This window comes from Salvelinus fontinalis, chromosome 24 (genome assembly GCF_029448725.1).
Source record: "Salvelinus fontinalis isolate EN_2023a chromosome 24, ASM2944872v1, whole genome shotgun sequence".
NCBI lineage: Eukaryota > Metazoa > Chordata > Actinopteri > Salmoniformes > Salmonidae > Salvelinus > Salvelinus fontinalis.
The window spans coordinates 3,358,342-3,377,053 of NC_074688.1; the positions used below are offsets into that span (position 1 = coordinate 3,358,342).

Sequence of the window (18,712 nt, forward strand, 5' to 3'; positions counted from 1 at the left end):
CGGTTCAAAATGGAGTGAGGTACTATCTGGGCCCGTCAAAATAAGAAACACTTTTTCTCATTATCCGTTGCGAAATGTTTTACTACTCTATGTCCAAATAAACCGGAACCAGGTCCAGAGTAGATGTAGGGTGAAGTTGCATCTAGACACTGATCTTGGGTGAGTTTAGCATTTCCCCCACTAATGGTAACGGTTAGGATTGGGGGAGGGGAAGCTGATCCTGAATCTGTATGGAGGTCCAGAGTACTCACCATGCCGTGTGTCGATGAGGTCTACATTCTTACGGTCCAGCTGTGTCAGTGGGGTGGGGCCGTCGTTGGGGCTGATCTGGAGGATCCGGGTCAAGGTACTGATCCACTCCTCCATGTCCTGCTCGCTCTCCGCCGCCAGCACGAAGTACGTTACCTCGTTCATCTTCAGCTCAAAGGCGTACTTCCTCAGACGGTTGTTCTACAGGGGGTGTTTTGGTTAGTGTTAGTTCGCACAGTGCTTTGACAGACAAGTCAGTAAATGAGTGAATTTTGTGCATTTGGGTGGTGCATGACTAGCTGCGTCTGTGAAATCTCCTATCGTATCTTACCGTATCGTATCCGTATTGTAACATTGTGTTACAATAACCCATAGGGCTCTGGTCATAAGTAGTGGACTATGTAAGGGAATACGGTGCCATTTGGGACTCAGTTAAGAGTTCTTTGGTAGCCTTCCGGCTGCATTTATAGACCTGACTACACCTATACTGAACAAAAAAATAGACGAAACATGCAACAATTTCTATGTTTCTACTGAGTTACACTAGAAATCAGTCAATTGAAATACATGAACTAGTCACTAATTTATGGATTTCCCATCACTAGGCAAGGGTGCAGCCATGGGTGGGCCTGGGAGGGCATAGGCCCGCCCACTGGGGAGCCATGCCCAGCCAATCAGGATGAGTTTTCCCCCACAAAAGGGCTTTAGTACAGACAGAAATACTCCTCAGCTGTTTAATCAGCTTCTTGATATGCCACACCTGTCAGGTGGATGGATTATCCTGGCAAAGGAGAACTGCTCACTAACAGGGTTGTAAACAAATCTGCGAGATAAATAATATTCTAGTGCGTATGAAACATTTCTAGGATTTTGTTTTTCTGCTCATGAAACATGGGACCAACACTTTACTTGTTGCATTTATATTTTTGTTCAGTTTATTTCCTCTCAAGAGTCTTAGCTAGGGAAAGTTGCAACACTCCGAGCTCCTCGATTGGATAGTCTATAGGGAACTGGTTTTAAAGTGTGCCAGTGGCGTTCCACAGCTAGCAAGTGTGTCAATCTATATGTGTGGTGTGTGTATGTATTTGTGCATGCGCATGTGTGTGTGTGTGTGCCCGAATGTGTGTGCAAATCTAATTTCACAGTCTATTGGGACTCCATCATCGTCTACCCACCTGAACCACACCGGTACACGAGTCCAGGAAGATGCAGCCCTTGGGTTCTTTGGAGATCTTCTCATCTTTGTAAAAGTTCATGATGTAGGAGTTATCAGTCAGCTGTGTCAGCTGGAAGTACCTCCTCTTGAACGACTACAAGGACGTCAAAATAAAAATACAACCCCATCAAAATCAATTACAGGCAATAAAGACGTAGTCACCCTAACCCGGACAATAACACCCTCCGTTCATCACTGAACGTGTCACGACAGTAACGTGAGCTGAGGTGCTGTCCCAAATGGCACCCTATTCCCTATAAAGTGCACTACTTTTGACCAGGGCCCTATGGGTAGGGCTCTGTATAAAGGTAAGTTGTAGTGCAATACATAGGGAACAGGGTGCCATTTGGGACGCAGACACTGAATATGTAACCCGTGTGACAGTAAATTGGACATGGCATGGGCCAGTGGTGCTCTACATTAACACAGAGTCTCTTTAGAAGAGACAGGCCATAACTTAAAGCCACAGGGGACTGATGAGGTCATAAAAAAAGTGCCAGGACCCTGCAGGGCCGGTCTGACTAAGAGTCTGCTTTTTCAGAAGACAGAATGGGAGGGAGAGGCTGAGAGGGAGACCAGGAAAAGAGTGAGACGATAGAGAGAAGAGAGAGTCAAGAAATGTGTGTGTGTGTGAGAGAAAGAGGAATGTAGTAGGAAAAAGTCCTACGACGAGGTAAAGAAAAGATGGTGGAGAAGAGAGGAGTACAGGCATCAGAGACAGAGAGAGACAGACAGAGAGAGCAAGAGGTAGAGCGAGAGGAAGACAGGCATCATAGAGAGAGCACGAGAGACAGAACCACAAAGAATTCGAAAATGTATCTTTTGTTTGTAATCTATTTCACTTGCTTTGGCAATGTAAACATACACTACAACAAGTATGTGAACACCTGCTCGTCGAACATCTCATTCCAAAATCATGGGCATTAACATGGAGTTGGTCTGCTATAACAGCCTCCACTCTTCTGGGAAGGTTTTCCACTAGATGTTGGAACATTGCTGCGGGGACTTGCTTCCATTTAACCACAAGAGCATTAGTGAGGTCGGGCACCGATATTGCTCGCAGTCGGCGTTCCAATTCATCCCAAAAGGGTTCGATGGGGGTTGAGGTCAGGGCTCTGTGCAGGCCAGTCATGTTCTTCCACACTGGTCTCAACAAACCATTTCTGTATTTACCTCGCTTTGTGCACAGGGGCATTGTCATGCTGAAACAGGAAAAGGCCTTCCCCAAACTGTTGCCCCAAAGTTGGAAGCACAGAATCGTCTAGAATGTCATTGTATGCTGTAGCGTTAAGATTTCTCATAACTGGAACTAAGGGGCCTAGCCCAAACCATGAAAAACAGCCCCAGACCATTATTCCTCCTCCACCAAACTTTACAGTTGGCACTATGCATTCGGGCAGGTAGCGTTTTCCTGGCATACGCCAAACCCAGATTCGCACGCGTTTCTACTGGTCCAGAGTCCAATGGCAGCGAGCTTTACACCATCCTATGATGGTGCCACATTGAAAGTCACTGAGCTCTTCAGTAAGGCCATTCTACTGCCAATGTTTGTCTATGGAGATTGCATGGCTGTGTGCTCGATTGTATACACCTGTCAGCAACGGGTGTGGCTGAAATAGCCAAATCCACTAATTTAAAGGGGTGTCCACATACTTTCAATATATAGTGTATGTTTCCCATGCCAATAAAGCCCTTTGAATTTAATTGAGAGGGGGGGGGGGGGGGGGGGGGGGGTATTGTGGGGGAGTCTGTGGCACACTTCCTCACCCGAACAGTGATACTGTTGTTGACAGTGCTGTTGAAGTTCCCTTTATAGAGCCATCCCGATCGGAACACACCGATCCCTCCTCCTCCTCCTCCCCCTCCTTTAGACGAGGACAAAGACGCTGTGTCCTGCAAAAACCAAAACAGACATCTTTAAAATCAGGCTCGATGGGTACATCCCACGTGGCAAACTACTCTCTATGAAATGCACTAACTTTATAGGGCTCTGGTCAAAAGTAGTGCACTACAAAGGGTGCCATTTGGAACCAACTATGTCTCAATAACCAAGGTCTGAATATGTCTGCCATCGAGATACAATATAATACTTTCTTCTTTCGTTTCATTCTATGATGCCTAATTTGTCATGAACATACACCTGCTGTAACAGAGCCGAACCTGGATGAGCCTTAGAGGATATTGTTTTTGGAGAGCCATTGATTCTGGCTCAGTTGAATTCAATTGAATTAAGCTTGTACTCAATGGACCTCGACCAAAAACAACAGAGTAGAAATATGCGAGCAGACGTGCATTATGACAGTTTAACAGTAGGGCTAATCAATGGCCTCTGACTATTCATCATACTCAGGCTACGTCCCGAATGACACCCTATTCCCTACATAGTGCAATGCTATTGACCAGAGCCATATGGGCCCTGTTCAAAAGTAGTGCATTTAAAGGGAATAGGGTCCATGAAAACAGGCCTGACCTCATCCTTGTCCACGTCCTCATGGTCAATCTCAAAGGAGTGGGAGGGCAACTTCTCCGCCTTGTACAGCTTCCTGTGAGGGAGAGAGAGATTTGATATGTTTCTTTATGTTTGCTTTGGCAATGTATGTGATTAACATGTCTCGTGGGCTTCATAACCACGTCTTTATAACAATTCAATAATGATGGAACGTGAGACGGGGACCAGTTCCAGTGATGTAAAGTAACTAGGTAAAAATACTAAAGTCGTACTCGGTGACTTTCACTTTAATTGAGTCATTTTCTGTTCTGTTATCTTTACTTTTACTCAAGTATTACAATTGAGTACTTTTTCCACCACTGATCAGTTCAACATTCAACACCCATGACGCTTTGCGCATACACCTAAGGTAGGTACGATACCTAAGTACTACTACATACAACTAAGGTAGGTACGGTACCTAAGTACTACTACATACAACTAAGGTAGGTACGATACCTAAGTACTACTACATACAACTAAGGTAGGTACGGTACCTAAGTACTACTACATACAACTAAGGTAGGTACGGTACCTAAGTACTACTACATACAACTAAGGTAGGTACGATACCTAAGTACTACTACATACAACTAAGGTAGGTACGGTACCTAAGTACTACTACATACAACTAAGGTAGGTACGGTACCTAAGTACTACTACATACAACTAAGGTAGGTACGGTACCTAAGTACTACTACATACAACTAAGGTAGGTACGGTACCTAAGTACTACTACATACAACTAAGGTCGGTACGGTACCTAAGTACAACTAAGGTCGGTACGGTACCTAAGTACAACTAAGGTAGGTACGGTACCTAAGTACTACTACACACAACTAAGGTAGGTACGATACCTAAGTACTACTACATACAACTAAGGTCGGTACGGTACCTAAGTACAACTAAGGTAGGTACGGTACCTAAGTACTACTACACACAACTAAGGTAGGTACGATACCTAAGTACTACTACATACAACTAAGGTAGGTACGATACCTAAGTACAACTAAGGTAGGTACGGTACCTAAGTACTACTACACACAACTAAGGTAGGTACGATACCTAAGTACAACTAAGGTAGGTACGGTACCTAAGTACTACTACATACAACTAAGGTCGGTACGGTACCTAAGTACTACTACATACAACTAAGGTAGGTACGGTACCTAAGTACTACTACACACAACTAAGGTAGGTACGATACCTAAGTACAACTACATACAACTAAGGTAGGTACGATACCTAAGTACTACTACATACAACTAAGGTAGGTACGGTACCTAAGTACTACTACATACAACTAAGGTAGGTACGGTACCTAAGTACTACTACATACAACTAAGGTAGGTACGGTACCTAAGTACTACTACATACAACTAAGGTAGGTACGATACCTAAGTACTACTACATACAACTAAGGTAGGTACGGTACCTAAGTACTACTACATACAACTAAGGTAGGTACGGTACCTAAGTACTACTACATACAACTAAGGTCGGTACGGTACCTAAGTACAACTAAGGTCGGTACGGTACCTAAGTACAACTAAGGTAGGTACGGTACCTAAGTACTACTACACACAACTAAGGTAGGTACGATACCTAAGTACTACTACATACAACTAAGGTAGGTACGGTACCTAAGTACTACTACATACAACTAAGGTCGGTACGGTACCTAAGTACAACTAAGGTCGGTACGGTACCTAAGTACAACTAAGGTCGGTACGGTACCTAAGTACAACTAAGGTCGGTACGGTACCTAAGTACAACTAAGGTCGGTACGGTACCTAAGTACTACTACATACAACTAAGGTAGGTACGGTACCTAAGTACTACTACATACAACTAAGGTAGGTACGGTACCTAAGTACAACTACATACAACTAAGGTCGGTACGGTACCTAAGTACAACTAAGGTCGGTACGGTACCTAAGTACAACTAAGGTCGGTACGGTACCTAAGTACAACTAAGGTCGGTACGGTACCTAAGTACAACTAAGGTCGGTACGGTACCTAAGTACAACTAAGGTCGGTACGGTACCTAAGTACAACTACATACAACTAAGGTCGGTACGGTACCTAAGTACAACTACATACAACTAAGGTCGGTACGGTACCTAAGTACAACTAAGGTCGGTACGGTACCTAAGTACAACTAAGGTCGGTACGGTACCTAAGTACAACTACATACAACTAAGGTAGGTACGGTACCTAAGTACAACTACATACAACTAAGGTAGGTACGGTACCTAAGTACAACTACATACAACTAAGGTCGGTACGGTACCTAAGTACAACTACATACAACTAAGGTCGGTACGGTACCTAAGTACAACTAAGGTCGGTACGGTATCTAAGTACAACTAAGGTCGGTACGGTACCTAAGTACAACTACATACAACTAAGGTCGGTACGGTACCTAAGTACAACTAAGGTCGGTACGGTACCTAAGTACAACTAAGGTAGGTACGGTACCTAAGTACAACTAAGGTCGGTACGGTACCTAAGTACTACTACATACAACTAAGGTCGGTACGGTACCTAAGTACAACTAAGGTAGGTACGATACCTAAGTACTACTACATACAACTAAGGTAGGTACGGTACCTAAGTACTACTACATACAACTAAGGTCGGTACGGTACCTAAGTACAACTAAGGTCGGTACGGTACCTAAGTACAACTAAGGTCGGTACGGTACCTAAGTACAACTAAGGTCGGTACGGTACCTAAGTACAACTAAGGTCGGTACGGTACCTAAGTACAACTAAGGTCGGTACGGTACCTAAGTACAACTAAGGTAGGTACGGTACCTAAGTACTACTACATACAACTAAGGTAGGTACGGTACCTAAGTACTACTACATACAACTAAGGTAGGTACGGTACCTAAGTACTACTACATACAACTAAGGTCGGTACGGTACCTAAGTACAACTAAGGTCGGTACGGTACCTAAGTACAACTAAGGTCGGTACGGTACCTAAGTACAACTAAGGTCGGTACGGTACCTAAGTACAACTACGGTAGGTACGGTACCTAAGTACTACTACACACAACTAAGGTCGGTACGGTACCTAAGTACTACTACATACAACTAAGGTCGGTACGGTACCTAAGTACAACTAAGGTAGGTACGGTACCTAAGTACTACTACATACAACTAAGGTCGGTACGGTACCTAAGTACAACTAAGGTAGGTACGGAACCTAAGTACTACTACATACAACTAAGGTAGGTACGATACCTAAGTACTACTACATACAACTAAGGTAGGTACGGTACCTAAGTACTACTACATACAACTAAGGTAGGTACGGTACCTAAGTACTACTACATACAACTAAGGTCGGTACGGTACCTAAGTACAACTAAGGTAGGTACGGTACCTAAGTACTACTACATACAACTAAGGTAGGTACGATACCTAAGTACTACTACATACAACTAAGGTAGGTACGGTACCTAAGTACTACTACATACAACTAAGGTAGGTACGGTACCTAAGTACAACTAAGGTCGGTACGGTATCTAAGTACTACTACACACAACTAAGGTCGGTACGGTACCTAAGTACTACTACATACAACTAAGGTCGGTACGGTACCTAAGTACAACTAAGGTAGGTACGGTACCTAAGTACTACTACATACAACTAAGGTCGGTACGGTACCTAAGTACAACTAAGGTAGGTACGGTACCTAAGTACTACTACATACAACTAAGGTAGGTACGATACCTAAGTACTACTACATACAACTAAGGTAGGTACGGTACCTAAGTACTACTACATACAACTAAGGTAGGTACGGTACCTAAGTACTACTACATACAACTAAGGTAGGTACGGTACCTAAGTACTACTACACACAACTAAGGTAGGTACGGTACCTAAGTACTACTACATACAACTAAGGTCGGTACGGTACCTAAGTACAACTAAGGTCGGTACGGTACCTAAGTACTACTACATACACCTAAGGTAGGTACGGTACCTAAGTACTACTACATACAACTAAGGTCGGTACGGTACCTAAGTACTACTACATACAACTAAGGTAGGTACGGTACCTAAGTACAACTAAGGTCGGTACGGTACCTAAGTACAACTAAGGTAGGTACGGTACCTAAGTACTACTACATACAACTAAGGTAGGTACGGTACCTAAGTACAACTAAGGTAGGTACGGTACCTAAGTACAACTAAGGTAGGTACGGTACCTAAGTACAACTAAGGTAGGTACGGTACCTAAGTACAACTAAGGTAGGTACGGTACCTAAGTACTACTACATACAACTAAGGTAGGTACGGTACCTAAGTACAACTAAGGTCGGTACGGTACCTAAGTACAACTAAGGTAGGTACGGTACCTAAGTACAACTAAGGTAGGTACGGTACCTAAGTACAACTAAGGTCGGTACGGTACCTAAGTACAACTAAGGTAGGTACGGTACCTAAGTACAACTAAGGTAGGTACGGTACCTAAGTACAACTAAGGTCGGTACGGTACCTAAGTACAACTAAGGTAGGTACGGTACCTAAGTACTACTACATACAACTAAGGTAGGTACGGTACCTAAGTACAACTAAGGTCGGTACGGTACCTAAGTACAACTAAGGTCGGTACGGTACCTAAGTACAACTAAGGTAGGTACGGTACCTAAGTACAACTAAGGTAGGTACGGTACCTAAGTACAACTAAGGTAGGTACGGTACCTAAGTACAACTAAGGTCGGTACGGTACCTAAGTACAACTAAGGTAGGTACGGTACCTAAGTACAACTAAGGTAGGTACGGTACCTAAGTACAACTAAGGTCGGTACGGTACCTAAGTACAACTAAGGTAGGTACGGTACCTAAGTACTACTACATACAACTAAGGTAGGTACGGTACCTAAGTACAACTAAGGTAGGTACGGTACCTAAGTACAACTAAGGTCGGTACGGTACCTAAGTACAACTAAGGTAGGTACGGTACCTAAGTACTACTACATACAACTAAGGTAGGTACGGAGGTACAACCTTTATATACAACATCTCCTCCCCTTTTACACAAATTGTTCCCATTATGAACAACCGTCCTCTGCAGTCTGGACAGTGTAGGACACAGGACCAATCTAAGCAATGACTGTAGCAGGAACCCACTTTGGTCCGTTGAGGTAGTTCCTAGCCAAGGTAGTTCCTTGCTCTTTGTTCACAACGTTTGACTTAGCTCTCCTGTTGACATCCCACATGAAAAAAATACTATAGTGTATACTATGGTATGAATACTATAGTATTCACTGTAGTGTTTTTGCAGACTTTACTGTAGTATTCACTGTGGTCTTGTGGGGACTGAAGTCCGCAAAAACACTAAAGTGAATACAGTAGTATTTACTGGAGTATACTATAGTAATAACTGCATTGGTTTTGTGATCTGTAGTATACTGTAGGTTTTACTGTAGTGTTTTTGCAGACTATAGTATACTGTAGTTTTTAGGGACATTACTGTACTATTTACTAAAGTGTTTCCGTTTAATTATCTTTGATATAGAAGTGGTGGTCTTTGTCCTTGAGGAAACATACTGGAGAAATACTAAAAGAGCACATTTTCCATAACAGGTATGTAAGGACTGGGTTCTGAACGTAGTTCAGAGCTTCTGCTCTTTTCTATAACCTGTAAGTGTAACGGATGTGAAATGGCTAGCTAGTTAGCGGGTACGCGCTAGTAGCATTTCAATCAGTTACGTCACTTGCTCTGAGACTTAAGTAGTGTTGCCCCTTGCTCTGCAAGGGCCGCGGCCTTTGTGGAGCGATGGGTAACGACCGTGCTTCGTGGTTGACTGTTGTTGATGTGTGCAGAGGGTCCCTGGTTCGCGCCCGTGTCGGGGCGAGGGGACGGTGTAAAGTTATACTGTTACATTGGTGCCGTGACCCGGATCACTGGTTGCTGCGGAAAAAGGAGGAGGTTGAAAGGGGGGTGAGTGTAACGGATGTGAAATGGCTAGCTAGTTAGCGGGTACGCGCTAGTAGCATTTCAATCAGTTACGTCACTTGCTCTGAGACTTAAGTAGTGTTGCCCCTTGCTCTGCAAGGGCCGCGGCCTTTGTGGAGCGATGGGTAACGACCGTGCTTCGTGGTTGACTGTTGTTGATGTGTGCAGAGGGTCCCTGGTTCGCGCCCGTGTCGGGGCGAGGGGACGGTGTAAAGTTATACTGTTACATAGGGAACACAATATATGGTCTATACCTGGGCATGTAGGTTTCTCACTTACGGGTGGCACAAATTGGGATATGGGGGAGGGGAATGTGCAGGGTATAGCAAATGAAATGCTGTAGTATTTACTATAGCTAAAACAATTGTGTTTTTGCGGATGGAAGTGGTTTTGCAGACATTTCTGTAGTATTTACAGTGTTTTTGTGGATAATACTTTAGTATTTACTACAGTATTCTACAGTATACTACAAAATGCTATACTAAGTACTACTAGGATCGAGAAATACTAGTGTGTAGTATAATATTCTACAGTATACTACAGTTTATTACAGAATTATATAGTAAGTACTATAGTAAACTGTAGTATTGTCTCATTTGCTTTCGGAGTAGGTCGAAGCTTGTGTGTAGCTATCTCTTCAATGGTAGCAATGCAGGCGAAGCCTTGGTGGCTGTGTGAGGTGTCTTCCTGTAGGATACTAGGAAGCTGTTCAAGCATTGGGTGCAGTGTCCCTTGATCCTGAGACGCTTTTAATGTTTCATGGTCTGTATGATCCTCTCTGCCAGCCCGTTGGTAGATGGATGATATGGTGCAGACCTGATGTGCTGTACGCCATTCACCTGTAGGGTTGTAGCCAATTCTTAGGACAGTAGCTGCGGTCCGTTGTTGCTAACGAGTTAGAGTGGCGATCCGAACCAACTAAACACCTCCAAGCATCTCAATGGTCTTCCTTGCAGTAGTAGACCTCAAGATGACAAGCTCTGGCCACTTACTTTGAGCATCCACTACCATGAGAAACATTCCGTCTTTGAATGGAAATGTGAAGTCGATGTGTATGAGTTGCCACGCCTCTTCCGGTCAATCCCACGGATGAAGAGGTGAACGTTGATGTACTTTGCGAACCTTCTGACATGAGGAACATGTTTTTTCGCTTTCATCGCAATGCTTCCATCCAATCCAGGCCACCAGAAGTAGGTTATCATTCCACAATGACCTGAGCGAAGCTAATTTCTAAATCTCTTTCTTTTAGTCAAGATGTGACGAGCCAGACAACCAGCTTCACTGCAGGTGCTCAACCACCACCCCCACTGCTCTCCCTCCACAAGTAACCACATCCTCTTATCCTGTTCAACTACTAGAAATGATTGTACATATACCCCTGTGCCCATCTCAGTGTAACATGATCCATCCAAGGCCTCAGCTGGATGCCTAAAATGTGAGAAATGTAAGCAATATGCTTTGGCTGAATTTTTTTATATATTTTTTTACACCTTTATTTAACTAGGCAAGTCAGTTAAGAACACATTCTTATTTTCAATGACGGCCTAGGAACGGTGGGTTAACTGCCTTGTTCAGGGGCAGAACGGCAGATTTTTACCTTGTCAGCTCGGGGATTCAATCTTGCAACCTTACGGTTAACAAGTCCAACGCTCTAACCACCTGCTTTACATTGCACTCCACGAGAAGCCTGCCTGTTACGTGAATGCAGTAAGAAGCCAAGGTAAGTTGCTAGCTAGCATTAAACTTATCTTATAAAAAATAATCAATCATAATCACTAGTTAACTACACATGGTTGATGATATTACTAGTTTATCTAGCATGTCCTGCGTTGTATATAATCGATGTGGTGCGCATTCGCGAAAAAGGACTGTTGTTGCTCCAACGTGTACCTAACCATAAACATCAATGCCTTTCTTAAAATCAATACACAAGTATATATTTTTAAACCTGCATATTTAGTTAACATTGCCTGCTAACATGAATTTCTTTTAACTAGGGAAATGGTGTCACTTCTCTTGCAACAGAGTCATGGTATATGCAGCAGTTTGGGCCGCCTGGCTCGTTGCGAACTGTGTGAAGACTATTTCTTCCTAACAAAGACAGCCAACTTCGCCAAACGGGGGATGATTTAACAAAAGCGCATTTGCGAAAAAAGCACAATCGTTGCACGACTGTACCTAACTGTCACGCCCTGGCCTTAGTATTCTTTGTTTTCTTTATTATTTTAGTTAGGTCAGGGTGTGACATGGGGAATGTTTGTGTTTTTGTCTTGTCTTGGGTGGTTATATGGTAAAGGGTTTAGTTGGGTTTAGTGTTTATTTATTTATTTATTTTACCGTTATTTTACCAGGTAAGTTGACTGAGAACACGTTCTCATTTGCAGCAACGACCTGGGGAATAGTTACAGGGGAGAGGAGGGGGATGAATGAGCCAATTGTAAAGTGGGGATTATTAGGTGACCATGATGGTTTGAGGGCCAGATTGGGAATTTAGCCAGGACACCGGGGTTAACACCCCTACTCTTACGATAAGTGCCATGGGATCTTTAATGACCTCAGAGAGTCAGGACACCCGTTTAACGTCCCATCCGAAAGACGGCACCCTACACAGGGCAGTGTCCCCAATCACTGCCCTGGGGCATTGGGATATTTTTTAGACCAGAGGAAAGAGTGCCTCCTACTAGCCCTCCAACACCACTTCCAGCAGCATCTGGTCTCCCATCCAAGGCCTGACCAGGACCAACCCTGCTTAGCTTCAGAAGCAAGCCAGTAGTGGTATGCAGGGTGGTATGCTGCTGGCTAGTGTATGGGGTTGTGTTTAGTAAATGTGTCTAGGTATGTCTATGGTTGCCTGAGTGGTTCTCAATCAGAGACAGCTGTCTTTCATTTGTTTCTGATTGGGAGACATATTTAAGGCAGCCATAGGCATTATGCGTTTGTGGGTAATTGTCTATGTAGAACGTTTGTAGCTTTTGTATTGCACTTACGTTTGTAGCTTCACGGTCGTTTGTTGTTTTGTTTTGTTATAAGTGTTCGTTTCGTGTTTCTCTCGTCTCTAAATAAAAGAGAATGTATTTTTCACACGCTGCGCCTTGGTCCACTCATTATCCTCAAGACGATCGTGACACTAACCATAAACATCAATGCCTTTCTTAAAATTAATACACACAAGTATATATTTTTAAACCTGCATATTTAGCTAAAAGAAATCCAGGTTAGCAGGCAATATTAACCAGGTGAAATTGTGTCACTTCTCTTGCGTTCATTGCACGCAGATTCAGGGTATATGGAACAGTTTGGGCCGCCTGGCTCGTTGCGAACTAATTTGCCAGAATTTTATGTAATTATGACATAACATTGAAGGTTGTGCAATGTAACAGGAATATTCAAAATATTCAAAATATTGAGGTAACATGGTTAATTACATAGTCCGTGAGTTTGATGATGTTTGAAGGCAGTTTTAACTGAGTGAAAACTGGTTGGTATTTTCCCCATTATAAGTAAGCTAATGGAGTTAGGCTAGGTTGCTAATGGTTTACATGAACGAGAAAGGATCAACATGGCGTCCAAACTTTCTGTACTTTTCTTTTCAACGTTTTAGATGCAATTTGTTTTACTTTCTATGAACAAAGACTCAGTTTACTTTAGGTAATATATGTAAATATGCGATGTCACGATAAAATGTGTTAGTGTTAATATTTGTAAAAAAATAGTGTTTAACAGTTCGCTAGCTTGATGCTAACCAAATTTATCTTGGCTAAGAGCTATAGTATTTAGCTTTAGCCTAGTTGGTTTTAGTCAATGTCAGCTTAATGTAAGGGTTGTTGCATTGTTTTGCATAGTCATCCAGTAATTTAGAGTTTTTTTTCTTCGAAATTGACACTGATAGTTCAGTGAGTTTTATATATATAATGCGAATGTGTAGATGTATGGTGACTCCCCGTTTGGATGAACGGACCAACGGGACTGCCATGGGAAAGTTCCTTGACGGGTACCAGGAATGGTGGAAGGACAATCTGAAGGTAATTATCTTTGCACACCACACAGCAGTGTCCAGGCCTCCAGAGTATTCACTCTATCGCCTGCTATTTGGAGGGGAGCCACAGCAGTTAACTGATGTAAACAATGCAATTGTGTATATAACATTATTGTGTATACATTTTTTGGGATTACCTTAGAGTTTTTATTTTGCTGTTTTCGTATAATGTACTTTGAGGTCACTGATATTTCACCTGATGTGGTGGAAGTTGCCGAACCTGATCAGAACGCCTTCGAAGACCACCTTCAGGCACGGACTGAGAAGGATGTTGAGGTTTTTTGACCAGGTAAAAATTATTGTCCACTGTTAATTTATTTTCTGGCCTTCCAAGAGATATATAAGATATGTATTTGTAATAATATGAAATATAAATTGCATTTATTTCTATTATCAGTCAAGGTGAGACTGAACATGGACAGGGCGCATGAGAAAAAGGAGAGCCACCTGAGAAGAATCAAGGAGACCTAGTGCTTCGACATCTGGGTGAATTACTTGGTTTAGAAGAAGGACGAAAGGAAGGCGAGACCCGGGGTAGCTTGGTGCTCTTTCGCTCCTAGCTGGGGTCAACTGTTCTCCAGGACCTAGGGGTTCTGCCTAACACCCAGACATGGATCCACTACCATTATCAACCACCCTCCAACGTTTCATTACATCAGCTACTGTTATTGTCAAGTTGTCATTATCTGCTAAGAAAGAGCAAGACAACTATCATACTGGGCACATAATGTGGGTTGCACAGATTAGCTAAAAACACTAGCACTGCAAACACTCAGAACAAAGAGGTCAGCAGCGCCTGGACTTTGGAGTTTCCCTCTGAGTCCACTACATGTTGAAAAACAAGTGACAGGCAGAACCTCCTATCCACACAAGACCCACCTCTCTATTCCACACACCATAATTCTGTATTTCAGTCTATGATTGCCATGTGAGTGTACAAAAAAATCTGAAAGTAAATTGACACGCGTACCAAAAAAACATCAATGGTTATGTATTTAAATCAAAAAATATTACTAGATTGGTTTTCACAGCTGTTTCATAAGGTGTTTGTGATGGTATTTGTTAATTCAACATTATTAATTGTATCAAGACTTACAATAGATATATATTCAACCACAAGGGTGTACTAATGTGCTCTGATTTAAAAAAAAAAAAAAAAAAAATCATAATTGAGGACTAAAATTATTTCAGTGTAGATAAGGGAAGGCCTGTTTAAAATGAAAACATTCCAGCCAGACAAGCAAGTGTATAAATCAAATGTATTTGCATATGAATGGAGTGGAAATCAGTTCACTTTGTGATCTGTAAGGTAAGTAACAACGTGTGTGTGTGTGTGGAGGGGGGGGGGGGCATTGGAATTATATTATGTTTACCCTGATGCCTGTTTATTCATATAAAGCAGAAGATGGTAAATAATATTAATTGCAATGGTTAGCCTATGCAAATGAATAGGAATACATTTTGCTTAATTGGTAATATGATGTGGGGAAAGTCGGGATCCTAGTCAGGCTTTTGTTTGTCAATTCCAGATTAAATATAGGTCTTCATGTGTATCAATCTGTAGGCAACTGTGGGCTAAATTTATGAAAAACAGCTTAAATGTTCAGGCTTCATCATGATCTGTGATCAAAACAGGCTGGGGTGTTTTTGGTTCCGTTTAGTCTAAGGATATGCGTAAGAACGCAACTGCACTGAAATGAATAGCTTGATTCAATAGGATTCTCGTGAATAATAAATGTTTTTCTGTTAAACTGTTTGGTCTATGCATAGTCCCACACTAATTCTAACTTTTCGGTATTTTGCATTAGGCATAGTTCTACATTGCAGAGCATTTAATAAACCATCCACATTTTCCTGGGATGTTAAAACTTCTTATGGCTGCATCCCGCTACCGGGATCGATATGACAGCAGCCAGATAAAGTGCAGGGCGCCAAATTCAAAAAACAGAAATCTCATAATTAAAATTCCTCAAACATACATGTGTCATATCATTTTAAAGGTAATCTTGTTGTTAATCCCACCAAAGTGTCCGATTTCAAATATGCTTTTCAGCGAAAGCACTACAAACAATTATGTTAGGTCACCACAAAACCATAATAAGCACAGCCATTTTTCCAGTGAAAGATAGCAGTCAGAAAAAGCAGAAATAGAGATAAAATGCATCACTAACATTTGATTATCTTCATCAGATGACACTCATAGGACTTCATGTTACACAATACATGCGTGTTTTGTTTGATAAAGTTCATATTTATAACAAAAAATCAGAGTTTACATTGGCGCGTTAGATTCACTAGTTCCAAAAACATCCAGTGATAGTGCATAGCCACATCGTTTCAACAGAAATACTCATCATAAATGTAGATGATAATACAAGTTATACACATGGAATTATAGATATACCTCTCCTTAATGCAACCACTGTGTCAGATTTAAAAAAAACTTTACGGAAAAAGCAAATCATGCAATAATCTGAGACGGGGCTCAGAACAATAGCCAAATTAGCCGCCGTGTTGGACTCAACAGAAACCAGAAAATACATGATAAATGTTTCCTTACCTTTGATGAACTTCATCAGAATGCAGTCCTAGGAATCCCAGGTCCACAATAAATGCTTGATTTGTTCGATAATGTCCGTTATTTATGTCCAATTAGCTACTTTGGTTCGCGCCTTCGGTAAACAATTCCAAAGTCAGAAAGCGCCTCCACTATAACGTGACGAAATGTTCAAAAGTTCCATAACAGTCAGTAGAAACATGTCAAACGATGTACTGAATCAATCTTTAGAATGTTGTTAACATACATCTTGAATAACGTTCCAACCGGAAAATTAAATTGACTTCAGAAGAGCAATGGAACGGACGTCCTACTCATGTGAAGGCGCATGGTGAATGCGTGATCAGCCCGTGGAAGTGATTCCTCATTCCTGTCTCCTTCGGCCCCCCTTCACATTAGAGTCATCAGACAAAGTTCTGTTGACTATTGACATCTAGTGGATGCCGTAGGAAGTGAAAACTCATCCATATCTCGCTGTCATTTCAATTGAGAGCATGGTTTAAAATCTGACACCTCAGAAACAATTCAAACAGGAAGTGGAACTTATCAGGTGTTTGCCTGCCATATGAGTTCTGTTATACTCACAGACATACTTCAAACAGTTTTAGAAACTTCAGAGTGTTTTCTATCCAATATGAATAATAATATGCATTATTAGCAACTGGGACTAAGGAGCAGGCCGTTTAATATGGGCACCTCTGGGCACCTTTCATCCATCTACTCAATACTGCCCCTGCAGCCATAAGAAGTTAAGGCTGCGCAAGACTTTCGATAGGCTAGTAGACTGCTGAAATAATTGTAGCGTTTATCATTGTTAAAGCCTAGATCGCTTTATAAAATCTGGACTGTTTCTTTTCCTATAGCTAAGCAAACAAGTGGTAGCATATTATTTTGCACGTCTCTATAACAAGGCCTATATCCTCACATACTCCCTCAATTTGAACCCCGCTTTCCACAGAAATGTATGGACGAAGGATTGCATGATGACAGTAAATGTGTCTGTTAATCCAGTAAAGTGAGGGTAGAAACGAAGTCAAATCATGACATCAGTGATTTTCAGGCCAAAAAAGATGCCAGAGATTCCGAGTTGGATGACTGTTCAAAACAAAAATCCCAGTCTGAGCAAATTTTTTGCCCAGAGTTCCCAGTTGTCTTGAACGCACTGAAGTCGGAAGTCAGAGATTGCCAACTTCCGAGTTGTTTTGAATGCGCCACCAGAGACCTAGACTACCCACAACAAAGAAAAGGAAAGTGGGATACCTAGTCAGTTGTACAACTGAATGCATTCAACTGAAATGTGTCTTCTGCATTTAACCCAACCCCTCTGAATCAGAGCGTGCGGGGGCCTCCTTAATCGAAATCCACTTATTCGTCGCCCAGGGAACAATGGGTTGAGTGCCTTGCTCGGGGAAAATGACAAAAAAAAGCTAGCAACCTTTTGGTTACTTGCCCAACACTAACCACTAGGCTACCAAGAATCCCTTGTGTTTGTATTGATGCGAGAAACAGGCATATCTACACAGTAATGGTGGCTGCGATATCAACTAGCCTAATAATTTTTGCATTGAGGTGATAGGCCTATTTTAGCTAAATCGACAACTGAAATTGATGAACTAAACAGACACTTAAACTAACACGTAACGGGTAACACATGTAGACGTTTTAAGGCGTTCATGGTAAGATCATTCATAATAAACTTATACGCAAACTGACATGACATGAACACGTCTACATGACGTATCACGTGACATGAACGTGTCGGCAGTTTGACGCCTTAGAAACAAACTTGTCTCCATTGACAGTAATTCATGGCATTATTTTATAGCGCTAGGAAGACGCTCGGTGACCGGTATCAGTAGCTTCACAAGGCTTAATTCTGGCATGAATCACCACCCATAGTAGCGCGGTGTGAGATTCCCAAAGTCTGGGGCGTCAGCCTTCTCGTCCTCTCTAATATCGCTCCAGTGGTTATCACTTCACAAGCTCAGGGCATGCCCGGCATGCCCAGCATGCATCTGTAGTCTACTTGTGTGCTGCTATAGCCCCTTGCTTTAGCTACTGTCATGGAGTTCGCTAAATATTTTCATAAAGAGACTGATAAAACACACAGGTGCTAAATCAAGGTCACTTGATCTAGGACCAAGAGCAAGAGAGGGAGTACGGTGATGTAGTGTGCACAACTAAA

General features: G+C 42.2%; 1 protein-coding gene across 8 annotated transcripts in view; it reads right to left on the bottom strand.

Moving 5' to 3' along the window:
• Window positions 1–18,712, bottom strand: part of LOC129821773 (dedicator of cytokinesis protein 10-like) — a 175,742-nt gene that overhangs the window by 73,108 nt on the left and 83,922 nt on the right. For all 8 annotated transcript variants that reach the window (XM_055879405.1, XM_055879404.1, XM_055879410.1 and 5 more), the window contains exons 5-8: window positions 3,936–4,008; window positions 3,233–3,358; window positions 1,425–1,559; window positions 252–450 (exon numbers count right to left, since the gene is read on the bottom strand). In XM_055879405.1, the coding sequence (XP_055735380.1) occupies window positions 252–450; window positions 1,425–1,559; window positions 3,233–3,358; window positions 3,936–4,008 (533 nt within the window). The remainder of the gene's footprint in view (window positions 1–251; window positions 451–1,424; window positions 1,560–3,232; window positions 3,359–3,935; window positions 4,009–18,712) is intronic.